The sequence below is a fragment of the Heptranchias perlo genome, chromosome 18 (assembly GCF_035084215.1).
Source record: "Heptranchias perlo isolate sHepPer1 chromosome 18, sHepPer1.hap1, whole genome shotgun sequence".
Lineage (NCBI taxonomy): Eukaryota > Metazoa > Chordata > Chondrichthyes > Hexanchiformes > Hexanchidae > Heptranchias > Heptranchias perlo.
In genome coordinates, this window is record NC_090342.1 from 999,796 (window position 1) to 1,026,868 (window position 27,073).

Here is a 27,073-nt window from a genome sequence, read left to right on the forward strand (position 1 = left end):
AGAGTTGGACTAATCCATGTTCTGGGTCCCAGGGAAACACTTCATTCACTGGGCAATCAGCCTGTCCTCATTAACCAGCAAACACACAGAACATCGAGGGAGTCACCATCCAGGTCCTTCTCACAGGGCTCCGGCCTGAGTCAATATCATCAAACAGGTACGATCCCAGAATCTGCCGGTGCTGGCCCAGACACAGACTCTGCTCCGCCCAGACACAGACTCTGCTCCGCCCAGACACAGGCCCCGCCCCACCCAGACACAGACCCTGCTCCGCCCAGACACAGGCCCCGCCCAGACACAGGCCCTGCTCCGCCCAGACACAGGCCCAGACACAGGCCCCGCCCCGCCCAGACACAGGCCCAGACACAGGCCCCGCTCCTCCCAGACGCAGGCCCCACCCCGCCCCGCCCAGACGCAGGCCCCGCTCCTCCCAGACGCAGGCCCCGCCCAGACGTAATCCACTCTCCCTACTGCAGCATCAAATTGAATTGTTAAGAAACCATTTCTCATGGATTTGGTTGAATTTGCTTTTGGTAACTGTGAATCTAAAAGACCCCATGGGAATTTGAGAAACACTTGTAGCTTGTAACAAGTTTATACTGAGTAAAAAATAGTACACAAAGGGCTGGAGTGGGACCTGTCACTAGTCTATCACTAGTCTGTCACTAGTCTATTACTAGTTGCCACACTTCTTATCTAATTGCAGTTATTTTTCAGCAGGCCCAGAGCCTGTCTCATATTGCCAGTTCATGTCTGGGTCATATGATGGTCATATGATGGTCATACGATGGTCATACGATGGTCATACGATGGATCCCTTTGAGGTCGAGAGATGTATTGATTGGATCCTTGTTGCCAGCGCAGTCTCTAAATCGTGCAACACGTCCCAGCCCAGTGACTCGTCAGTGGAGGAATACAATAACTGTTTAAAAGCTTCGTTCTCCATGAGAGAGACCATGTTCTTCAGGAAATATCCTTCACAGAACGCAGAGAGATGAGGAGCTCCAACAAACTGCAGGGTGCAAAACAAAACACAGTCAGCAGGCCAGTGATTACAGAACGGGCCTTTGTCATTGCAAACTACCAACTGTACCTTGAACCTCCCTTTGCTCTTCAAAGTCATTGAACATGTTGTCACCTCCCAAATCCGTGCCCATCTTTCCCGCAACTCCGTGTTTGAATCCCTCCAATCAGGTTTCCGCCCCTCCCACAGTACTGAAACGGCCCTTATCAAAGTCACAAATGACATCCTATGTGACTGTGACCATGGTAAACTAACCCTCTTCATCCTTCTCAACCTGTCTGCAGCCTTGATCCTTTGACCACAACATCCTCCTCCAACGCCTCTCCTCCGTCGTCCAGCTGGGTGAGACTGCGCTGACCTGGTTCCATTCTTATCCAGTCGTAGCCAGAGAATCACCTGCAATGGCTTCTCTTCCTGCTCCTGCACCGTGACCTCGAGTCCCCCAAGGATCTATTCTTGGCCCTCTCCTATTTCTCATTTCCACGCTGCCCCTCGGCGACAACATCTAAAAACACAACGTCAGGTTTCACATGTACGCTGACGACACCCAGCTCTACCTCACCACTACCTCTCTCGACCCCTCCACTGTGTCTCATTTGTCGCACTGCTTGTCCGACATCCAGTACTGGATGAGCAAACATTTCCTCCATTGGGAAGACCAAAGCCGTTGTATTCAGTGCCCGCCACAAACTCCATTCCCTAGCCTCCGACTCCGTCCCTCTCCCTGGCCACCGTCTGAGGCTGAATCAGACTGATCACAACCTCGGCGTCCTATTTGATCCTGAGATGAGCTTCCGACCCCATATCTGCTCCATCACCAAGACCGCCTACTTCCACCTCCCTAAGATCGCCCGTCTCAGCCCCAGCCTCAGCTCATCTGCTGCTGAAACCCTCGTCCATGTCTTTGTTACCTCTAGACTCGACTATTCCAATGCTCTCCTGGCCGGCCTCCTATCTTCCACCCTCCATAAACTTGAGCCCATCCAAAACTCTGTTGTCCGTATCCTAACTCGCACCAAGTCCCGTTCATCCATCATCCCTGTGCTCGCTGACCTACATTGGCTCCCGGTCCGGGAACAACTCGATTTTAAAATGCTCATCCTTGTTTTCATATCCCTTCATGACCTCGCCCCCCTCCCGATCTCTGTAACCTCCTCCAGCCCTACAACCCTCCGAGATCTCTGCGTTCCTCCAATACTGGCCTCTTGTGCATTCCCGATTTTAATCGCTCCACCATTGGCGGCCGTGCCTTCAGCTGCCTAAGCTCTGGAATTCCCTCCCTAAACCTCTCCGCCTCTCTCACTTCCTTTAAGATGCTCCTTAAAACCTACCTCACTAACCAAGCTCCTAGTTACCCCCCTTAATAGCTCCTTCTTTGGCTCAATGTCAGTTTTTGTCTGATTACACCTCTGTGATAGGCCATGGGACATTTTCCTCCATTAAAGTCACTCGATGACTATAAGTGGTTGTGTTTCTGGGCACACGGTACGTTGATGTGTTTTATATTTGCACTCACGCTTTCACTCAAATTCACTCCAGTTGAAGAGGTGGTACCAGCACAGGCTCAATGGGCTGAATGGCCTCCTTATTCTGTGCTCTAAATTCCTTGATTAGCAACCAACTGTTAGAGCAGAACAGAGAGACTGTGCAGCAAACTTTTTGATTTTACTTCACTTTGCGATGGGCAACCTTTATGTCTTAGCCCCGACTGCAGCATTTTCTGTTTACCAAACCAGCCACCGGGTAATTTATCTCACTTAAGACCCTTACAGGCGTTGGGAGGGGAGGGGTAAGGAAGAGACAGAGTCAGAGAGAGAGTGAGAGGCAGACAGACAGAGAAAGGGAGAGAGAGAGATAGAGAGGGAAAGGGGGAGAGAGAGTGAGAGAGAAACAGAGGGCAGCGAGGGAGAGAGAGAGAGAGACAGAGAGTGAGAGACAGAGGGAGAGAGAGAGACAGAGAGGGAGAAACTGAGAGAGGGAGAGAGATGACAGAGAAGGAGAAACAGAGGGAGGGCAGGAGATAGAGAGAGAGAGAGGGAGAGAGACAAAGAGAGAAGGAGACTGAGGGGGACGGAGACAGAGAGACACAAACCACGGCCCTGTAGTCCAATGGTGATGAAAGGTAGAAAGAGAGGCAGAGAGAGCGAGAGAGAGAAAGCGAGGGGGGCAGAGAGAGCGAGAGGGTCAGAGGGAGAGAGTGAGCGTGGGGAATACGCCTGACCTTGGCGTGATTGTACATCTCCACACTGTTGTCGACGCTGATATTTTTGGCACACACGAGCTCACAGTGTCGCTGCAGAGCCTCCAGCTGGAAAAATTTAGCTGCTGACAACAGCTAGAAAAGAAAAATTGCAGTGAGCTCAGAGTCAGGATTCAGACTGAATAACATTCGCAATCTGACAAGATAAATATCATCACAGTTTGAGTATCAATATTCTAAAACACTCAAAGCATTTGTCATTAAGGAGCAAATGTTCCTCATATTGTAAGTTAAACAGTAGCAGGTGTGGGCAAAACAGTGAACCAATCAAGAGTAACGAAGGTCCGAGCCTGCGCTCACAGCTGGAGCACCCTCGCGGGGAGCACATGGTTTCCATCATGAAAATTAATGGCTGTAAAATCAAGGGCTGCGTGTCCACGAGATCCCCCCACAGGAAAAGCACTCGGGATCCTGGGCTTTATAAATAGAGGCATAGAGCACAAAAGCAAGGAAGTTATGCTAAACCTTTATAAAACACTGGTTAGACCACAGCTGGAGGATTGTGTCCAATTCTGGGCACCACACTTTAGGAAGGATGTCAAGGCCTTAGAGAGGGTGCAGAGGAGATTTACTAGAATGGTACCAGGGATGAGGGACTTCAGTTATGTGGGGAGACTGGAGAAGCTGGGATTGTTCTCCTTAGAACAGAGAAGGTTAAGGGGAGATTTAATCGAGGTGTTCAAAATCATGAAGGGTTTTGATAGAGTAAATAAGGAGAAACTGTTTCCAGTGACAGGAGGGTCGGTAACCAGAGGACACAGATTTAAGGTGATCAGTAAAAGAACCAGAGGCGATATGAGGAGACATTTCTTTTTGATTCATTCATGGGATGTGGGCGTCGCTGGCGAGGCCGGCATTTATTGCCCATCCCTAATTGCCCTTGAGAAGGTGGTGGTGAGCCGCCTTGAACCGCTGCAGTCCGTGTGGTGACGGTTCTCCCACAGTGCTGTTAGGAAGGGAGTTCCAGGATTTTGACCCAGCGACGATGAAGAAATGGTGATATATTTCCAAGTCGGGATGGCGTGTGACTTGGAGGGGAACGTGCAGGTGGTGTTGTTCCCATGTGCCTGCTGCCCGTGTCCTTCTAGGTGGTAGAGGTCGTGGGTTTGGGAGGTGCTGTCGAAGAAGCCTTGGCGAGTTGCTGCAGTGCATCCTGTGGATGGTACACACTGCAGCCACTGTGCGCCGGTGGTGAAGGGAATGAATGTTTAGGGTGGTGGATGGGGTGCCAATCAAGCGGGCTGCTTTGTCCTGGATGGTGTCGAGCTTCTTGAGTGTTGTTGGAGCTGCACTGATCCAGGCAAGTGGAGAGTATTCCATCACACTCCTGACTTGTGCCCTGCAGATGGTGGAAAAGCTTTGGGGAGTCAGGAGGTGAGTCACTCGCCACAGAATACCCAGCCTCTGACCTGCTCTTGTAGCCACAGTATTTATATGGCTGGTCCAGTTAAGTTTCTGGTCAATGGTGACCCCCAGGGTGTTGATGGTGGGGGATTCGGCGATGGTAATGCCGTTGAATGTCAAGGGGAGGTGGTTAGACTCTCTCTTGTTGGAGATGGTCATTGCCTGGCACTTGTCTGGTGCGAATGTTACTTGCCACTTATCAGCCCAAGCCTGGATGTTGTCCAGGTCTTGCTCCATGTGGGCACGGACTGCTTCATTATCTGAGGGGTTACGAATGAAACTGAACACTGTGCAATCAGCGAACATCCCCATTTCTGAGCTTATGATGGAGGGAAGGTCATTGATGAAGCAGCTGAAGATGGTTGGGCCTAGAACACTGCCCTGAGGAACTCCTGCAGCAGTGTCCTGGGGCTGAGATGATTGGCCTCCAACAAACACTACCATCTTCCTTTGTGCTAGGTATGATTCCAGCCACTGGAGAGTTTTCCCCCTGATTTCCATTGACTTCAATTTTACTAGGGCTCCTTGGTGCCATACTCGGTCAAATGCTGCCTTGATGTCAAGGGCAGTCACTCTCACCTCACCTCTGGAATTCAGCTCTTTTGTCCATGTTTGGACCAAGGCTGTAATGAGGTCTGGAGCCGAGTGGTCCTGGCGGAACCCAAACTGAGCATCAGTGAGCAGGTTATTGGTGAGTAAGTGCCGCTTGATAGCACTGTCGATGACACCTTCCATCACTTTGCTGATGATTGAGAGTAGACTGATGGGGCGGTAATTGGCCGGGTTGGATTTGTCCTGCTTTTTGTGGACAGGACATACCTGGGCAATTTTCCACATTGTCGGGTAGATGCCAGTGTTGTAGCTGTACTGGAACAGCTTGGCTAGAGGCGCAGCTAGTTCTGGAGCACAAGTCTTCAGCACTACAGCTGGAATGTTGTCGGGGCCCATAGCCTTTGCTGTATCCAGTGCACTCAGCCGTTTCTTGATATCACGTGAAGTGAATCGAATTGGCTGAAGACTGGCTTCTGTGATGGTGGGGATATCGGGAGGAGGCTGAGATGGATCATCCACTTGGCACTTCTGACTGAAGATGGTTGCAAACGCTTCAGCCTTGTCTTTTGCACTCACGTGCTGGACTCCGCCATCATTGAGGATGGGGATGTTTACAGAGCCTCCTCCTCCTGTTAGTTGTTTAATTGTCCACCACCATTCACGACTGGATGTGGCAGGACTGCAGAGCTTTGATCTGATCCGTTGGTTGTGGAATCGCTTAGCTCTGTATGTAGCATGTTGCTTCTGCTGTTTAGCATGCATGTAGTCCTGTGTTGTAGCTTCACCAGGTTGGCACGTCATTTTTAGGTACGCCTGGTGCTGCTCCTGACATGCTCTTCTGCACTCCTCATTGAACCAGGGTTGATCCCCTGGCTTGTTGGTAATGGTAGAGTGAGGAATATGCCGGGCCATGAGGTTACAGATTGTGCTGGAATACAATTCTGCTGCTGCTGATGGCCCACAGCGCCTCATGAATGCCCAGTTTTACACAGCGAGTTGTTATGATCTGGAATGCGCTGCCTGAAAGGGCGGTGGAAGCAGATTCAATCATAACTTTCAAAAGGGAACTGAATAAATACTTGAAGGGGAAAAATGTGCAGGGCTACGGGAAAAGAGCAGGGGAGTGGGAATGGATAGCTCTTTCAAAGAGCCAGCACAGGCATGATGGGCTGAACAGCCTCCTTCTGTGCTGTATCATTCTATGATTCTCGGAGTAAATCACCGACTCATCTAACCTTCAATATATTTCTGAATCTAATAAACTCCGAATCCTATTTCTATGACAGGTTCTTGTCCAAGTATCTCTTCGAGCCCCTTGTGGTTTCTGATTGGTCGTCTGGTCCACGTTAACTCATTTTTTACTGAACACTTCTGCCTGACTTTGAATTTTCTTTTGTCATCCTTAATTTTAAACCTTGACCCTCATTCTTGAGTTTTGCACATGCCAGAAATAATTCTCCAGGCCTCTTGGTCCGGTTCCTATTTACAAAAATATTTGGCGAGGAATCAATGGGAAAAAGTCACTCGTTAAAGTTACAGAATGTGAGGGTGGACTGAACTCTCACTCAAAGAAGACACAAAAAAACCCAGGATTGTCCCACAATCTTGGAGGGGGAGGGGGTCGAAGGGGAGGGGGTCCAGGGGGAGGGGGAGGGGGTTGAGGGGGAGGGGGCCGAGGGGGATGGGGTCGAGGGGGGCGGGGGGATGTTTAAACCGCTGGCTCGGTCACACACCCAACCTGTGGAGCCCTCCTGGGCTGTTGATTTGATGACACGGAGTCTGTCTGAGGGACAGGACCAGGTCAGCACAGCGGCAGCTCTCCTGTGAGTGAGTGTTTCTCTGGGGGTGGGGGGGCAGTGGGGGGGGTAACTTTAACCTAACCCACCCGGCGGGAACCTGACAAAATCAGATTGACCGCCCGATTTACACCCGCCCGATTCCCCACAATACACTCCTTGCTCATTACACACCTCCCCCTTACGCACCTTGCCTGTTGCCCGATTTACCCCCGCCGATTTACCCTGCCCGATTTACCTCCGCCCGAATTACACCCGCCCGATTTACCCTGCCCGATTTACACCCGCCCGAATTACACCCGCCCGATTTACCCTGCCCGATTTACACCCGCCCGAATTACACCCGCCCGATTTACCTCCGCCCGATTTACCCCCGCCCGAATTACACCCGCCCGAATTACACCCGCCCGATTTACCTCCGCCCGATTTACACCCGCCCGATTTACCCTGCCCGATTTACACCCGCCCGAATTACACCCGCCCGAATTACACCCGCCCGATTTACCTCCGCCCGAATTACACCCGCCCGATTTACCCCCGCCCGATTTACCTCCGCCCGAATTACACCCGCCCGATTTACCCTGCCCGATTTACCTCCGCCCGAATTACACCCGCCCGATTTACCCCCGCCCGATTTACCTCCGCCCGAATTACACCCGCCCGATTTACCCCCGCCCGATTTACCTCCGCCCGAATTACACCCGCCCGATTTACCCTGCCCGATTTACCTCTGCCCGAATTACACCCGCCCGATTTACCCTGCCCGATTTACCTCTGCCCGAATTACACCCGCCCGATTTACCCCCGCCGATTTACCCTGCCCGATTTACCCTGCCCGATTTACCTCCGCCCGAAATACACCTGCCCGATTTTACTTTCTACTGAAGTCAATGGACAGTAAAACTGGGCAGGATATAGACAGGGCGGTCGATCCAATCCCGTCAGTCCCTCGCTGAGCAGGTTAGTTTCTAATGATGGCCCCCCCCTACACCCCGTGTGTCACCCCCTGACCATCAGCGATGCAATGAAACTGAATTTAAACATTAAAGGATGGAATTTATACTTGAGCTATTTCTTGCCATTTACTCGGGGAGGTCCCAGTTGCTCATTAAAATATTTTTGCAAGAGCCATAAAGTAGGTTTGCCCAAACTACCATCCCCAGGCCTCTTCTGGGCCTTCAGCCCTGCCGATGGAGTTCAGCCCTATTTACATTGATATTTCTGATTTGCTGGTTTGATTTTTGGGTCTGGCGGTTTGGGAAAGGCTGTTCTTAACCCGATTGGTGGATTATTCCTGGATCCAAACGCCGAGATCTGTTGGGATCAGTGATGGGAGATATCTGGGAATTAATGGGAACCTTTATACAGGACTCACAGACAGAAATCTCAGACGCTCCTGGGTCCAGGTTTAATCAGAGTAAAATCCAACCTACCTCCAGTATCTCACCGTTTCTAATCTGCAGAGTGTCTGTGCCTCCACAGTAAAGATACTGCATCACCATCTACAGAAAGAATCATTCAGATCGTTTCAGATCACAAACAGCAAAAACTAAATAATATCAAAATGAATATCAAACTGGAATAATAGCAAGAACATATTTTGATGGAAGGATTCGAATATCTCTTTGTGCCAATCCATTTTGTCCCAGTTTGTTATTTAAAATTAAAATGTTATTCACACTCCGGTCTCTGAAAGAAATGTGATAAGTCAAAAAGTACAGAAAATACACCATCAGGGCATGTGGACGGTGTGGACAGGGGTGTGGACGGGGGGCGGGCGGGGTGGACGGGCGGGGTGTGGGTGTGCGGGGGGTGGACGGGGGGTGGGCGGGGTGCGGACGGGGGGTGGGTGGGGTGTGGGCGGGGGGCCGGGGGTGGACGGGCAGGGGGCGGGCGGGGGCGGGCGGGGGGCGGACGGGTGGGGTGGGGGTGGGCGGGGGGTGGACGGGCGGGGTGTGGGTGGGCGGGGGGTGGACGGGCGGGGTGTGGGTGGGCGGGGGGCGGATGGGGGGCGGGCGGGGGGGTGGACGGGGGGTGGACGGGGGGTGGACGGGGTGTTGGGCAGTTACTCAGATACGAGTTCTGTACAAAAACACCTGAAGCATAAGAAATAAAAGAAATAAGTTTGAAGCACAAATTGAGCTTAAAGGGTATGATGTAGTGGCCATTACAGAGACCTGGCTATAGGCTGGGCATGACTGGGAGTGAAATATTCCAGGCTTTTAGACTTTTAGAAAGGACAGGGAAATTGGGAAAGAAGGAGTGGGAAAGAAATATTGATAAAAGACACAATTACAGCAGTGGAAAGAAAGGATTTCAGCAAGGGCGACTGGGCAGTGGAAACAGTGTGGGTCGAACTAGGAACAGAAAAGGATGCAAGACTCTGGTGGAAATTGTCTACAAACTCCTCACAGTACTGATGTAGTCGAGGATCTAAAAATATGGAAATCGGAAACATTAAGCAGATTCAGTGTGGTTATGTGATAATCCGTTGTGTGACTCCGAGCTGGACTGAGCCCCAGACTCCTGACAGTATTTCACTGTCTGCCTGAACTCTTATTTTGGACGAAGCTGTTTGCTGCCCTTTCAGTTACCTTGAATATATTGTACTTTATGTGGCCGATTTCAATGAAAATACTGGATGGATTGTCAGAGGACATCCTGCTCGAAAGTAGCATCTTAAACCTGGAGAAAATACAGAAAAGCTGGTCAGCAGGAGTCTGATTCGAGGGAGACCCAGTGCAGGGGGAACACACAAGGTCCCTGATAGGTTCCCCTTAAACACTGCCTTTTGTCATTGCCCCGATACAGAATACAAAATGTTCTAATCCCATACGTTTAATAAAACATATCAGATCAAACACTAATTATTAAAATAGAGATCTGACCCCATTCCCTGATTATGGAAAACACATTCTCAGTGCTGACAGGCATCGCACACAACACCAATGGGCTCCACATCCCCTCGATCCTGCGGGCTCTCATCATTTCAATATTTAACTTATGCTTCCTGCAAATTTTCCGCTCAGTCCATCTCCCCAACACCGATCCCCGGGACCCCCACTCAGTCCATCTCCCCAGCACCGATCCCCAGGACCCCCACTCAGTCCATCTCCCCCAACACTGATCCCCAGGACCCCCACTCAGTCCATCTCTCCGACACCGATCCCCGGGACCCCCACTCTGTCCATCTCCCCAACACTGATCCCCGGGACCCCCACTCAGTCCATCTCTCCGACACCGATCCCCGGGACCCCCACTCAGTCCATCTCCCCCAACACCGATCCCCAGGACCCCCCCTCAGTACATCTCCCCCAACACCGATCCCCAGGACCCCCACTCTGTCCATCTCCCCAGCACTGATCCCCGGGATGATTGAGAGGAGGTTTGGCAGAATCCTGGCCGCAGGTACTCCACTCTCGGCCACCAACATTGCCCCTCCTCCAGTGACAACATCGGCCCTCAGCACGAGCACAAAAACACCCGTCCACAACTCAGAGACCCTTCCTGGCACGACATCTCACACCCCAAAACCAACATCACTCCCCCACCTCAACACTGACATCTCCGACCCCCCCACCCTATCCCCCACCTCAACACCGACCCCCCCACCCCATCCCCCACCTCAACACCGACATCTCCGACCCCCCCACCCCATCCCCCACCTCAACACCGACATCTCCGACCCCCCCCACCCTATCCCCCACCTCAACACCGACCCCCCCACCCCATCCCCCACCTCAACACCGACATCTCCGACCCCTCCCCACCCTATCCCCCACCCCACACCCACCCCCATACCCCTACCTCTGCCCCACCCCCCACACCCGTACCTTTTCCCGACACCAGCTGTACCGCCGTCCTATCCCCCAGCACAGAAACTTTTAAGTCTTCTATGTTTTTATGTTTCTAAGTTGCGATGGGGTGTGTACCTGGGCGAGGCCGTGAACAGTAACACTCTGTGTGCATAAAATGGTTTCCCTTCCACCAGAAATGTGACATCAGACATCTCCTTGTTATTAAGAAAGTGAGGATCTAGTAACAACAGAAAACGCAGGGTTAAATTACAGCAACAACAGAAAAAGCAGGGTCAAATTACAGCAACAACGGAAAACGCAGGGTCAAATTACAGCAACAACGGAAAACGCAGGGTCAAATTACAGCAACAACGGAAAACGCAGGGTCAAATTACAGCAACGGAAAACGCAGGGTTAAATTACAGCAACGGAAAACGCAGGGTTAAATTACAGCAACAACGGAAAACGCAGGGTCAAATTACAGCAACAACGGAAAACGCAGGGTTAAATTACAGCAACAACGGAAAACGCAGGGTTAAATTACAGCAACAGAAAACGCAGGGTCAAATTACAGCAACAACGGAAAACGCAGGGTCAAATTTCAGCAAATACACAAAACGCAGGGTTAAATTATAGCAAATACACAAAACGCAGGGTTAAATTATAGCAAATACACAAAACGCAGGGTTAAATTTCAGCAAATACACAAAACGCAGGGTTAAATTTACAGCAACGGAAAACGCAGGGTTAAATTACAGCAACAACATAAAACGCAGGGTTAAATTTCAGCAAATACACAAAACGCAGGGTTAAATTATAGCAAATACACAAAACGCAGGGTTAAATTATAGCAAATACACAAAACGCAGGGTTAAATTTCAGCAAATACACAAAACGCAGGGTTAATTTACAGCAAATGCTCAAATTGCAGCGTTAATTTACAGCAAAGACAGAGTACATACCCAACCGAGAACACTGTTTCCGTTTGATTTCTGTAAATTTGGGAATTGGATAAGGCCCATAGCACTGGACAAAAATCACTGCCAATTGCTGACTGATAGCTTCATTCTGAAATCAGAGAAGTCAAAATACGCAGAATAAGACAGTTAGACTGCCAATGGATTAGCTTTACTGCAATATGCATTTTTCAGAAATTGATACTGAAATCTGAGCATATCCAGCAGGAAGAATCCAATGCCACAATATCATTTACATAATCACCTATTTCCATCTCTGTAACATCGCCCGTCTCCGCCCCTGCCTCAGCTCATCTGCTGCTGAAACCCTCGTCCGTGCCTTTGTTACCTCCGGACTTGACTATTCCAATGCTCTCCTGCCCGGCCTCCCATCTTCCACCCTCCATAAACTTGAGCTCATCTAAAACTCTGCTGCCCGTATCCTAACTCGCCCCAAGGCCCGTTCTCCCATCACCCCCTGTGCTCACTACATTGGCTCCCGGTCCAGGAACGCCTCGAATTTAAAAATCTCAGCCTCGTTTTCAAATCCCTCCCTATCTCGGTAAACTCCTCCAGCCCTACAACCCTCCGAGATCTCTGTATTCCTCCAATTCTGGCCTCTTGCACATCCCCGATTTTAATCGCTCCATCATTGGCGGCCCTAAGCTCTGGAATTCCCTCCCTGAACCCCTCTCCATCTCTCTCTCTCCCTCCTTTAACTCACTCCTTAAAATCTACTTCTCTGACCAAGCTTTTGGTCACCTGTCCTAATATCTCCTGATGTGGCTCGGTGTCAAATTTTGTTTGCTAACGCTCCTGTGAAGCATCTTGGGACATTTTACTACATTAAAGGCGCTATATAAATGCAGGCTGTTGTTGTAGTTCTGTCTGCTGTTTTTCTGTATTGAAGCTGCCCCATCACGTGTATTTATTCTTTACACATTGTTAGAAAGAAAATCATCTCTCCATAACATTTGAATGCAGCGGTATTTTAAATCATTATTTCTTTCCAAGTTCCAATACATTTCCCACCAATTAGCACAAACTCTCACCATTTTCTCATGTTAATTTCTCCCTACAGCAACCATCAGATTTGCAAACAAGAGACAGAAATGAATTTATTCTTCACAAATTCAAAGCATTTCTCATTCCTTGTAAAGTTTATGTCCAACCCTGTAGATTTGGGAGTTGGACTTTATGTAAGTTACCTTGCTGGCTTTCAGAATGTGAAACATGAGTGGCAGCCCCTGAAGCAGCAGCGGCTCACTGTACTCGTCCTCCCTGATCGTGTTGAACTCTTTCAGTAAACACTGGATCACCAGTCTCCGGTGCTGCAGGAACGCCGTGTCCAGGGATAATAACCACGAGTGCAGACTCCAGGGAACGCCTGTGTAACACATGTACAGATGGCATCAATCGCATTCCAGGATGGTTCGAGAGACACTCATCACACCCTCCTCTCAGCAGCTGTAAAGCTTCATCCCTCTCTATTTAACATGAAGAATAATAATCTTTTCCAAATTTACTCTCTGAATTAAATACTTCATTTAAGCCGACAACATGCAAAATACAACCTCTTTACATTGAGGGCAAGTATGTGGAGATACCTGGCCAGGGATCAGTGCAGGATGTTAAACATTACAAGAGGCTTTGGATAAACCTTCAGCAGACCGAAGGGTATGAGAGATAAAGTGGGATGGCCTGCGATGGGGGGTTTTCCAGTTCTGTAACATCTGAGGTTCCAAAGGGTAATTGGGACATGTTGGGAGTTTGGGAGGTTTGGGTGTTTGGGAGTTGGGTGTTCGGGATTTGGGAGTTTGGGAGTTGGGTGTTTGGGAGGTTTGGGTGTTTGGGAGGTTTGGGTGTTTGGGAGGTTTGGGTGTTTGGGAGGTTTGGGTGTTTGGGAGTGGGGTGTTTGGGAGGTTGTGTGTTTGGGAGTTTGTGTGTTTGGGAGTTTGGGAGTTTGGGAGTTTGGGTATTTGGGAGTTTGGGTGTTTGGGAGTTTGGGAGTTTGGGAGTTTGGGTATTTGGGAGTTTGGGAGGTTTGGGTGTTTGGGTGTTTGGGTGTTTGGGAGTTTAGGTGTTCGGGAGTTTGGGTGTTTGGGAGTTTGGGTGTTTGGGAGTGGGGTGTTTGGGAGTTTGGGAGTGGGGAGTTTGGGAGGTTTGGGTGTTTGGGAGTTAGGGAGTTTGGGTATTTGGGTGTTTTGGAGTTTGGGAGGTTTGGGTGTTTGGGAGGTTTGGGTGTTTGGGAGTGGGGTGTTTGGGAGTTAGGGTGTTTGGGAGTGGGGAGTTTGGGAGGTTTGGGTGTTTGGGAGTTTAGGTGTTCGGGTGTTTGGGAGTTTGGGTGTTTGGGAGTGGGGTGTTTGGGAGTTTGGGAGTGGGGAGTTTGGGAGGTTTGGGTGTTTGGGTGTTTTGGAGTTTGGGTGTTTGGGTGTTTGGGAGTTTGGGAGTGGAGTGGTTAAGTACATCGAGCGATGCATCATGGGAACCAGGAACTCCTGGATTTTGTCCGATTGAGTCGGGGAGAAACATCCCTGAGTTTTCCCTGAAATCGGATGGAGAACGGAAAGAAAGAACTTGCATTTATATAGCGCCTTTCACATTCTCAGGACCCAAAGCGCTTAGCAGCCAATGAAGTACTTTGAAAGTGTAGTCACTGTTGTATTGTAGGAAACGCGGCAGCCAATTTGTGCACAGCAAGATCCCACAAAAAGCAATGTGATAATGACCAGATAATCTGTTTTAGTGATATTGGTTGAGGGATAAATATTGACCAGGACACCGGGGAGAACTCACCTGCTTTTAGAAATAGTGGCCGTGGATCTTTTAGATCCACCTGAGGGGGCAGACGGGGCCTCGGTTTAACGTTTCAGACAGACGCTGAAATCCAGCACCCTCTGAGTGAGCTGAGTGTGCCCACAGTGAGTGAGACTGGCACTGTGCCAGCGTGGTGGAGGGTCCCACCGTCTAATGGACAGGGTGGGCACTGATGGGCCGTTCTCATCTTTCTGGTTGCCCATTCATATGTTTTGGAATCAAGAGGTCTAACTAAAGCTCTTCATTGAGCAGGAGGCAATGTGAGGAAACCAAAGCCGTTTGCATTTAACTGCAATCCCTGCTTAAGAAAGTCATTCCCGAATATCGGAAAAATTATATCCATATAAGGATCTTGGATTTAAAGGTTCACCCTGATCCACCATTTTGTATTTCTTCCTCATCAATATTCAAGTTTAATGCAAATATAAATTCTTAAATAAAAGATAAAGGAATAAAAACCACAGGTTTTATATCAACACATCACCCCCCAGAGTTATTAGTCAAAGGTTGCTGGATGGTTCTGCTGGGCAGGTTTAAAGCAGCAATTATTGCTGAGAAAGTGATTCTTTGGTACAGTTTTAGTCTCCTTATCTAAGGGAGGATATACTTGCCTTAGAGGCGGTGTGACGAAGGTTCACTAAATTGATTCCTGGGATGAGAGGGTTGTCCTATGAGGAGAGGTTGAGTAGAATGGGCCTGTACTCTCTGGAGTTTAGAAGAATGAGAGGTGATCACATTGAAATATATAAGATTCTGAGAGGGCTCGACAGAGTAGACGCTGAGAGGTTGTTTCCCCTGGCTGGAGAATCTAGAACTAGGGGGCATAGTCTCAGGATAAGGAGTCGGCCATTTAGGACTGAGGTGAGGAGGAATTTCTTCACTCAGAGGGTTGTGAGTCTTTAGAATTCTCTCCCCCAGAGGGCTGTGGATGCTCAGTCATTGAGTACATTCAAGACTGAGATCGATAGATTTTTGGACTCTAGGGGGAATCAAGGGATATGGGGATCGGGCAGGAAAGTCGAGTTGAGGTCGAAGATCAGCCATGATCTCATTGAATGGGGGAGCAGGCTCGAGGGGCCGAATGGCTCCTATTTCTTATGTTCTTTTTCATCCCTCTGGAGTTTAGTTCTAGGAAACGCCCATTGTAATATGATCCCAATCACTATTGCCAGTATGATGACAGAGAGAGAGTGAGAGAGTGACTGAGAGAGACAGAGAGTGAGAGAGACAGAGAGTGAGAGAGAGAGAGAGACAGGGAGAGAGAGAGAGAGTGAGAAAGACAGAGATAGAGAGAGAGACAGAGACAGACAGTGACAGAGACACAGGGAGAGAGAGAGAGAGAGAGAAAAAGAGAGAGAGAGAGAGACACTAACCAAGGCCCCTGTTGTCCATGCTAATGTCCACGTATCCATGTTCTGAGCTGTGATAAAGGGCCTCCCTCAGAACATTCAGCCGGGCCTTGTTGTTACGGTTGGAGCCTGTGGGAGTTTGTGTCGTCCCCGTGGGGTCTGTCCCCTCGGCCAGAATCTCCTCCAGGGACAGAACGTTCCTTGTTTCTTTCTCCGATTGTGTCACCAGTTTCCGAAACACATTCCTAAACAGGCAGAATACGGATAAAGGTCGAGAGATTTTAGAGAAGGCGGAGTCCATGGGCAGCTCCCTGATCCAACTAGAGGCTGAAACCCTCTCCCCTCCCCCTTCCACTAAGCCTCCCTTCCCCCCACCCTCACTTCCCCTCTCACTGCGCCCACCCCCACCCTAACTGAGCTCCCCTCCCCCCTCACCCGGCCCACCCCCACCGAGTCCCCCCCCACTCCGTTAGTGCTGTGGTTCGTGAGTGACTGTGTGGTGAACTGTGTCCCTGTGGACCAGGCACAACTCAGAATTCCACTGACACACAGACAGACACACAGACAGACAAACATACACAGACAAACACTCACACACATACACTCACACACACACACACACAGACAAACAAACATACACACACACAGACACACACAGACAAACATACACACACATACACTCACACACTCACACACACACACACAGACAGACACTCACACACACACAGACACACACTGACAAACACACACAGACACACACTGACAAACACACACAGACAAACACACACAGACAAACATACACAGACAAACATACACATACACTCACACACACACACACACACAGACAAACACTCACACACACAGACAGACACACACACACACAGACAGACACACACACAGACAAATATACACTCACACCAGTAACGAGTTTAAGATAAATATGTGACACCTTCTGACATCCTCCACATGCCCCAATGTCATCGTTACAAACTGCCTGTCAGTGACCCGCGCGCGGTGAGATGCAGAGATCCCCGCTGGTTACCTGTGCCCATGTGCCGCTGCCTGGCTGTACGCGCTCATGTCACCGTGTGTCGTGGTGGAAAAGCCGTTCCTGCACATTGTCCCAATCATCGGCTCAGCTCCTCTCTCCAGGAGCAAACTCACTAGTTCAAAGTCACCTGAAACCCAAAACATTCGTACTGTCAGACTGAAACTCTGCCCGGTTAACGATTCCAAAACACCCACTTCAGCACACTTCCAGTTAGAGTGATGGGTAACCCAGGGCCGCGGACTGCGCGCTCCCGGGGCCGCGGACTGTGTGTTCCCGGGGCTGTGGACTGCGCGCTCCCGGGGCCGCGGACTGTGTGTTCCCGGGGCTGTGGACTGCGCGCTCCCGGGGCCGTGGACTGCGCGCTCCCGGGGCCGTGGACTGCGCGCTCCTGGGTCACAGATCTCACTGCGAGGGAGCACTGATTGGAGATCCAGCACCACATTGCTGGGACCATATCTCTGGCCCTTTCCCCTTCGACAACAAATCCCTGAGCTCGGGATCGCTGAACTTACCCTAATTAGAAAAAACTTACGGCCCTGCCCTGCGAGAATAGATTAAAGTTGGGGCTCTATACTCAAAGTCTAACTCTGAGGGTTGCAGAATCACATCTGCACTGAGACCAAATAAAACGAGGACCTGGTGACTGGCTCAGGATAGAATTGTGTGAGCGTTTTAAAACATCGGCAACATGGGATTTTGCTTTCGACTATTTGTGTTTTGAATTTCCTAGAGGTGCAGAGGGAGCAGAGGGTTTTAAAGGGCCAACTGGGTGAGTTGTCCCCAGCAGTGAGACGTTGTTGGCCAGACAGGTTGGGTAGAGTTAATGGATGGAGGAGTGAGAGTGAGATAAAGATCACCTCAGCCTCTGGTGTTGATCTGTGCACAGGACTCACTCGGATCAGTTTCATCATCCCCCTGCCTCCTCACCAAGCCCGGATCCCTTACCTGCTCTTCAATCAAAAATCTGCCTTCTCTTTTGGAAACATTTCAACACTCACTGCATTAAGTGTCAGTCTGGTCAACGACAAACGACTCGCAGTGAAAAATCATCCCTCCAGGAGTTACATTTAGCTTTTTAAAAAATTCATTCTCAGGATGTGGGCGTCGCTGGCGAGGCCGGCATTTATTGCCCATCCCTAATCACCCTTGAGAAGGTGGTGGTGAGCCGCCTTCTTGAACCGCTGCAGTCCGTGTGGTGACGGTTCTCCCACAGTGCTGTTAGGAAGGGAGTTCCAGGATTTTGACCCAGCGACAATGAAGGAACGGCGATATATTTCCAAGTCGGGATGGTGTGTGACTTGGAGGGGAACGTGCAGGTGGTGTTGTTCCCATGTGCCTGCTGCTCTTGTCCTTCTAGGTGGTAGAGGTCGCGGGTTTGGGAGGTGCTGTCGAAGAAGCCTTGGCGAGTTGCTGCAGTGCATCCTGTGGATGGTACACACTGCAGCCACAGTGCGCCGGTGGTGAAGGGAGTGAACCCCAGGAATCAACTCTCCCCAAACCCTGGTGATACAATTCTCTAAACCTCAGAAATCCAGTCTCTCCCGAATCCTGGCAATGCAGCTCGTGAAAGTAAAAGTTTGGACACTGAGTTGAAAGGTTCCCCAACAAAATATGTGGATTTAAACTATAAAAATCAAACAACATTTGAGCTCTAAAGCTGTGGACCTGGAGGAATGGATCATCAGTGGATCTCCCAGTCACATCATTCACTGACTGACATCAACGTGCTGAGCAGAACTCACCAGCTGCAGACGCCAGCTGTAACGGCGTCTCAGAGAAATTTTCACCTCCTTGCCCGACAGACCCATCGACAGTCGCTCCAGCGTCTAGCAGTAGCTGCAGACAAGAGGAGAAATCTTGACCTGGACACAACTCGGGGAAGGTTCAACAACTGCTCAGCTCTCACTTGTCCGTTCACTTATATAAAATAGAACAGTAAAACTTTCTCCCGTCCTCTGCACAGAGACACCCCATTTCCCAAAACCACCATCATTCAGGTTTTGGGTCCCACTCTCTAATTTGCCCCGTGATGTTCAGTACCTGTACATACTCCTGAATGATTCTGTGCTCCCAGTGGGGAGGGAAGGTGGGGGGAGAGACGGGCGCGGGGGGAGGGGGAGAGACGGGCGCGGGGGGAGGGGGAGAGACGGGCGCGGGGGGAGGGGGGGAAGGCGAGAGACGGGCGCCGAGGGGGGGGGGAATAGATGGGCGCGGTGGGGGGGGTTAGCGAGGGAGACAGGCACTGGGGGGAGCGAGGGATGGGCGCCGGGGGGAGCGAGGGACGGGCGCCGGGGGGAGCGAGGGACGGGCGCCGGGGGGAGCGAGGGACGGGCGCCGGGGGGAGCGAGGGACGGGCGCCGGGGGGAGCGAGGGACGGGCGCCGGGGGGAGCGAGGGACGGGCGCCGGGGGGAGCGAGGGACGGGCGCCGGGGGGAGCGAGGGACGGGCGCCGGGGGGAGCGAGGGACGGGTGCCGGAGTGGGGGGGAAGAGACGGGCCTGGGGGAGTCCCCGCTGCTCGCTCTGGCCCACACGGGACTGTTCTCAGTGCACGAAGGACAAATAGGGATGGACAGCGTCAGTATTCCAAGAGCAGAGAATTAAAAGATGATGGTCACACAGACAGTCCTTTCAGTGCAATTAGACGCTGCTTTGGGTTTCACTGATTGAGATCACAGTTGTAACTGTCCCAACTCACTGCACACTCAGCCCCCACAGCCAGCAGTGAACACTGGCCTCCTTCCTTTAAGCGTTTTAAATTGTCTCAAGCATTAAATCCCTTTTATTGTCTTTTTGAAACACCCTGGGACCAGTTTGCTGGAACAGAGTTAGCTCTAATTGTTGATAAAGTATCTATAAAATGAGGATGTGAACTCTGTGCTCTCGGTGTGAATCAGTGAGATTGTTTAGTCTGATCTCTGATCCACCCTCCCATTGAGTGCAGGATTGGTGAATTTAACCTTGTGTACTAAATCAAAGAGCAGAGAAATGTTCGAGATTTACTAACTGGAACTCCAGGTCTTTAGATGAAGCAAAAATGCACAAAAAATCTAAAATCAAAGGGTGCGAATATTGAAAGCACTTCCTGTCCCCGACCCGCAGTGAAGGGCATGTTATATCCTTTTATCCTTTAGCTTAATTTCACCGTTCTATCCATCTCCTGCTGTGACAGTCAGAGACCATTTAAACAGGTGATAGTGACCACAAGGGATGAACTAAAGCAGGCACCTTCTGCCAGGCCAATGGTTGATTTTCTGGTGTAGATTAGGGAGTGTTTGGCACTTGTTGTGAGAGCTCGTGTTGAATTACCTGAACAGCAGCCATGTGTCCATGGAGCACAGCCAGACTGAGCGCCGTCCAATGGCGTGTCTCTGCGGGGATAGACGGGTATTTGTGGGACGGGCTGGGAACCTGAAGGGCACAGGAGAGGCTGTTAGAAAACATTTGCCTGAGGAAGGAGAAAATCTCCGAAAGCTTGTGAATTTAAAATAAAATTGCTGGACTATAACTTGGTGTTGTAAAATTGTTTACAATTGTTAGAAACTCAGGGAGTTTACAGGACTGACAGAAACAGACAGTAAAACAGCAGGAAAAGAGCAAGGGTTTAATTATAGCTCACAGCTGCTGAGACTGTGAAAATAACAGGAAAACTTCACCAAACTTCCAACATTTCACAACAATCAGCGGGATACAAGTTCTGAAGTTTACAAAGGAAAGAAAGAACCTGCATTTATATAGTGCCTTACACATCCTCAGGATACCCCAAAGTGCTTCCCCTTTTGAAGTGCTGTTTTGTTGATAAATGTGGTAGTCAATTTGTACACAGCAAGATCCCACACAGAGCTATAAGTTCACTGTGTCCAAGTGGTGGCTGCTGATGAAACACAGCGTCTGTTCAACAAATCAAAGCAGAAAGTGCTGGCAATTCGCAACAGACCAATCAGCATCTGAACAGTGAGAAATCTGGTTGGGGCTGAGGTGAGGACCTTTGGTAGCAGTATTTTATTCATCATCATGAAGGTCAGTATAACACTGATAAATAAAATATAAATAGGATAATTTACATGTCTTTGGGGAATATTTTCCCATGGGAATGTCACAGCAAGAGCGAGCGCATTCCTCCTTGGGGCGGGTGAAACCAGAATAAAATATTTTAAAATCGCACATCCAGGGAGTGATGAGTATTTTTAAAAAGAAACTTTTATTTGTTAATCGTCTACGAATCCATCCACAGCCTCAGCCCACTCCACCTCTGTCACCTTCTCCAGCCGTCTCTCAGTCTGGGCCCTTCAGTCCCCCAGCCCTGTCTCAGTCTAGGCCCTTCAGTCCCCCAGCCCTGTCTCAGTCTGGGCCCTTCAGTCCCCCAGCCCTGTCTCAGTCTGGGCCCTTCGGTCCTCCAGCCCTGTCTCAGTCTGGGCCCTTCGGTCCTCCAGCCCTGTCTCTCAGTCTGGGCCCTTCAGTCCTCCAGCCCTGTCTCAGTCTGGGCCCTTCGGTCCTCCAGCCCTGTCTCAGTCTGGGTCCTTCGGTCCTCCAGCCCTGGCCTGCTGTGCTTTGTTTGTGAAGCTGTTCCTATCTTGGCCCTCCCTCTGGAACCTACTCCCATCCCCAAGCCCCTCACACTTGCTGCTTCTCTTCAGCCTTTAAATCCTCTTGAGAACCTGTCCTATGGGCTGTGTTTCCAGTTACTCCCCAAACTCGGCTCCTGTTTCTCCTCAGTGAAGCCCCTCCTGATATAAACGTAACTTGTGAACATCGGCACTTCTCCTGAGCACGACGAGGAGGGGGGAGATTACCTGGCCCCCCGTTATTAATATAATGAGGTCAGTGCACTAATAGTGAGGCTCACTCTTTGCCACAACTGAGGGAAAGACACATTAAATAATTGTGTGGCAGTTCGTAACATTTGGTCCAACACATGGAGATTAATCATTTCCCCAACAGATCAGCCGGTTATTTGAGGAATATTTAATTGCGGGATATTTTTGAAACTTGCTAGCAGTTTCTTTCCTTATGTTTAAGTAAACAGGAAGTGTCACTGCACACGGCCCGTGATTTACTGACCAATCAACAACTTCCATTTATACAGCGCCTTTAATGTGGTAAAAAGATACTAGCTCAATTGCTAAATTTAAATCTGCGATAGATAGCTTTTTGGCAAAGGTATTAAGGGATATGGGCCAAAGGCAGGTATATGGAGTTAGATCACAGATCAGCCATGATCTTATCAAATGGCGGAGCAGGCTCGAGGGGCTGAATGGCCTACTCCTGTTCCTATGTTCCTAAAATGTCCCAAGGTGCCTCACAGGAGCGATTCTCAAACACTGGATTCCGAGCCAAAGGAGGAGGAGCTATTAGGACAGGCTCGGTGACAGAGACGGGATTTAAGGTGGAGGGGTCTCGCGAGGGGTTTCCAGAGTTTAGGGGCTGAGGGGACTGATTATGCTCATTGGTGGCAGAAACCCAATGAAGGTTTGAAAGACTGGGGCAGGTTTGATTTAATTAGCAGTCCAGTGAAGTCCATCCTGATACCAGGAGCTCGTTCCTCAATCTCTCTCATTACCTCACAGTTCACATTGGCTCCAGCGTCAAGCAGCATCTGCACCATCGCCTCATCTCCACGAGCACAGGCGTACATCAGCGGAGTCAGACCCTGTCACATTAAGGAGTCATTACTCAGTGTGTGTGCAACAGGCAACAGCCAGTTCCAAGCAATCGTTAAAGGTGAAATAAATAAAACATTGATGACCTCCTTCAGGTTATCTGTAGTTAAAATCTCTCAAATCTTTCGTACAGTAATTACCGAGTTTTGAATATCCTATCGAAGGAAAATGTATTAAAAATCATAAGCAGCAAAACTGGACACAGTGTCAATGCACGTAAAGGTTCAGAGAGATTCACGGCACTGATTCCTTAACAACAGATTCATCCCCAACAAAAAAACCCACAGAAATTGTTTTATTTTCTATGAATCTGCATCGTGATGATGATTACAAGTGACTATTGTGAAAAGAGCTAATTCACTGAATTAATCAAACACCAGACAGACTCATTCAAATGATATTAAACGACAGAATCAGAGACTTAAATCACACAGGGGCCAGTTGCTATTCATATTTTTCAAAAAGTTGCTCTAAACAGCTTCTAAGGAACAATAACTAAACTTTGCTCTGCTGTTCTCCAGCTCTCAGCCAGCTCACTCCTGGTGTTAATACAATCAGCCATCAGCTCCTGTAAATGAATGGTTTAATTAACCAGGTACTGTACCTGTTCACTCCTGGTATTAATGCCATCAGCTCCCAGTAAATTAATGGCTTGATTAACCAGGTCTGTCCTGCCACAGTTCAACATGCGGAATCCCAGTCCTTGGCAAAACTTTGCCTCCGTCGCTGCTGCGTCCAGTTTCAGGGAGGCACAAGAACAATCATCAGCTCTGTAAGAGGCAAGGAACCCGGTTTATTTTGGGGTACAGGAACACTGTGTTTATGATATCAGACCAGGAACCCAGAGGTCATCAGGGATTTGTCACCAAGGCAAGTTGTGAAATTGAGTTTAATAAATCTGGTAATTTGTGGATTGGTCGTAGAAACAAATGACCATGAAAGCTGCCGGACTGTCACCAAATCTCAACTGGTTCAGTGATGAACCTGTCACCTCTGCCTGGTTTGCCTACACACTGCTCTCAATGCTCTCAGGATAGGCAATAAGTGGCCTTGCCAGATTCACCCACATCTCAAAAACAAATAAAAACATCCCACTGCCAGCAAGTTTACAACCTCAATCTAAATTAAAATGAAAAAAATCTGAAATTGTAAATCCCACAGCAAAAAGCTGTAAACCCACAGCAATTAACTGTGGAGATATAGAGGGAGCTTTTCAGAATATCTCACCCAACCTCTGACCATATCCACGGACCAGTATTCACCCCACATTATATATTTTTAAATAAACCACAGAGTTTAGCCTACAATGAGATACCTGCACTCTGCATTCACGTCACTGGTTAGGCCACAGTTAGAATATTGTGTCCAGTGTTGGGTGCTCTACTTTAAAATGTAAGGAGTCTTACAACACCAGGTTATAGTCCAACAGCTTTATTTAAAATCACAAGCTTTCGGTAGGCTTCCTCCTTCATCAGGTCAGTGACTCTCACCTGACGAAGGAGGAAGCCTCCGAAAGCTTATGATTTTAAATAAAGCTGTTGGACTATAACCTGGTGTTGTAAGACTCCTTACATTTGTCCACCCCAGTCCATCACCGGCATCTCCACATCATTAAAAAGGTAAGAAATAGGAGCAGGGGTAGGTCATTCGGCCCGTCGAGCCTGCTCCCCCATTCAATCAGATCATGGCTGATCTTTAACCTCAACTCCACTTTCCCGCCCGATCCCCATATCCCTTGATTCCCCCAGAGTTCAAAAATCTATCGATCTCAGTCTTGAATATACTCAATGACTCAGCATCCACAGCCCTCTGGGGTAGAGAATTCCAAAGATTCACAACCCTCTGAGTGAACAAATTTTTCCTCATCTTGGTCCTAAACGGCCGACCCCTTATCCTGAGACTATGCCCCCTAGTTCTCGACTCTTCAGCCAGGGGAAACAGCCTCTCAGCGTCTACCCTGTCAAGCCCACTCAGAATCTTATATATTTCAATGAGATCACCTCTCATTCTTCTAAACTCCAGAGAGTATAGGCCCATTCTACTCAATCTCCCCTCATAGGACAACCCTCTCATCCCAGGAATCAATCTAGTGAACCTTCATTGCACCGTCTCTAAGGCAGGTATTTCCTTCCTTAGATAAGGAGAACAAAACTGTACACAGTACTCCAGGTGTAGATATTTAGGAAGGATGTCAAGAGAGGGTGCAGGAGAGATTCACTCAGCTGATTGCAGGGAGGAGAGGCTTTAGTTATGGGGAGAGAGTGGAGAAACTAGGACAAGGAAGTTACGAAGAGATGTGACAGAGAGGATCAGTATCAGGGGGGGGTTTTGATGAAGTTCAGGAACCAGTGAAGGGGACATGGATTTTGCCAGAACAAAATGATATTTTATTTTAATATTTTTTAAGCCATTGGCTTATGGCTCATCCACATCACATCAACCTCAACAATCAATTGAAAACAATCTGAGACAGTAATCGCCAAAACCTTTACTTTTCTTTTTAAAACAATCAGCTCTTCAAGAAAACCCCTCTCGCCTTTTGACGAAGGACTGATAGAGTTGAGCCTCTTTCCTTCCCTTATGTCTCTCTTTCTTCTGCTTTCCTTCTCTTTCACTTTCTTCCCATGTGTGCATCTTGACACCTTCCCTTCCATCTCTCTCCCTTCCCTTCTCTCTCCTTTCCTTCTTTTCTTTTGTCTCTCACTCTCTCCTCCTCCTTTCTTTCTGCCTCTTGCTGTACCTTCCCATGTGTTGCTCTTTCCTCCTTCCCTTCTGTCTCTTCTTCCTTTCATTCTTTCTCCCCGTTTCTCTCCCACTGTCTTTATTGTCTGTCTCTATTCTTTTTTGGTTTACACTCTCTCACTCTCTTTTTCTGTGTCTATAGACACAGACATCAAGTTTTTACAGAGCTGCAAGAAAGCAGACAAGATCCCGAAAGGACTCCAGATCACGAACCCACTCAAGTCCACATACAACTCGGATTACGCTGAGAGACTCTGCCGCTGTACCTCTCGCACACTCCACAACCATCTCATACACCAACTCTACAGCAGACGCCGCAACCTTGAAACCAAGATAGAGTCCATACTCTCAACCTGTACTCAGGACACAGCAGACCAGCTACGAGATACCGCCAAACAGACGAGGCAACGGAACTACGCTGCCTACATGAAAACCAAGAGCAGGAAGCTTGAGAAACTCGGCATCACCACCAGCATCGACCAAGCTTCCCCTGGTACCACGGTTGCAACCACAGGGAAGTCTATCGTCAATTTGTCCGACCACACCCTTCAGCCAGACGAAATCGAAGTTCTCAGCCGAGGGCTCAATTTCTGCCCCACTACCAAAATGGACCCCACTAGTCTCGCGGCGGACACAGAGGAATTCATCAGGAGAATGAGGCTCCGGGAATTCTACCACAAACCCCAAGATTTCAGCAGCGAACCCAATGAGACAATCAACGATCTAGAACAGACAGAGGGATCCGCGGTACAGCAACCGAAGAAGAAAGAGTCAAACTAGACTCCTCCGGAGGGTCGCTGCCCTCAGCTTGACATGTATGCTCAAGCTGTCAGGAAATGCGTCAATGCCAGATTCATCAGCCGCACTCAGAAGACAGTCCAGAATGTCACCCGAGACAACGCAACGCCATCAAAGCTCTCAAGACCAACCGCAACATCGTCATCAAACCAGCGGACAAAGGAGGAGCCATCATCATACAGAACAGAACGGACTATTGCAAAGAAGCATACCGACAACTGGACAACCAGGAACACTACAGACGGTTACCCGCAGATCCGACCAAAGAACACACCCACCAGCTCAACAAACTGATCAAGACCTTCGATCCAGACCTTCAAAGCATCCTACGCACTCTCATCCCACGTACTCCCCGCGTGGGAGGCTTCTACTGCCTCCCATAGATACACAAAGCCAACACACCCGGACGTCCTATCGTATCAGGCAACGGAACCCTGTGTGAGAACCTCTCTGGATACATTGAGGGCATCCTGAAACCCATCGTACAGGGAACCCCCAGCTTCTGTCGCGACACTACAGACTTCCTACAAAAACTCAGTACCCACGGACCAGTTGAACCAGGAACACTTCTCACCACGATGGATGTCTCGGCACTCGACACCAGTATCCCCCACGATGACGGCATCGCTGCGACAGCATCAATACTCAACACCAACAACAGCCAATCTCCAGACGCCATCCTACAACTCATCCGCTTCATCCTGGATCACAATGTCTTCACCTTCAATAACCAGTTCTTTACCCAAACACACGGAACAGCCATGGGGACCAAATTCGCACCCCAATACGCCAACATTTTCATGCACAAGTTCGAGCACGACTTCTTCACTGCACAGGACCTCCAACCAACACTATACACCAGATACATC

General features: G+C 49.4%; 1 protein-coding gene across 1 annotated transcript in view; it reads right to left on the bottom strand.

Moving 5' to 3' along the window:
* Positions 1 to 413: 413 nt before the first annotated feature.
* The window catches only part of btbd11b (BTB (POZ) domain containing 11b), a 155,590-nt gene continuing 128,930 nt past the window's right edge, over positions 414 to 27,073 (bottom strand). The window contains exons 5-17 of the mRNA XM_067999189.1: positions 23,269 to 23,434; positions 22,565 to 22,654; positions 20,314 to 20,415; positions 18,749 to 18,842; positions 16,998 to 17,133; positions 15,980 to 16,200; positions 12,998 to 13,176; positions 11,796 to 11,901; positions 10,969 to 11,071; positions 9,631 to 9,721; positions 8,470 to 8,538; positions 3,246 to 3,359; positions 414 to 1,012 (exon numbers count right to left, since the gene is read on the bottom strand). Coding sequence (XP_067855290.1) covers positions 803 to 1,012; positions 3,246 to 3,359; positions 8,470 to 8,538; positions 9,631 to 9,721; positions 10,969 to 11,071; positions 11,796 to 11,901; positions 12,998 to 13,176; positions 15,980 to 16,200; positions 16,998 to 17,133; positions 18,749 to 18,842; positions 20,314 to 20,415; positions 22,565 to 22,654; positions 23,269 to 23,434 — 1,681 coding nt within the window. The 3' untranslated portion in view covers positions 414 to 802. The remainder of the gene's footprint in view (positions 1,013 to 3,245; positions 3,360 to 8,469; positions 8,539 to 9,630; positions 9,722 to 10,968; positions 11,072 to 11,795; positions 11,902 to 12,997; positions 13,177 to 15,979; positions 16,201 to 16,997; positions 17,134 to 18,748; positions 18,843 to 20,313; positions 20,416 to 22,564; positions 22,655 to 23,268; positions 23,435 to 27,073) is intronic.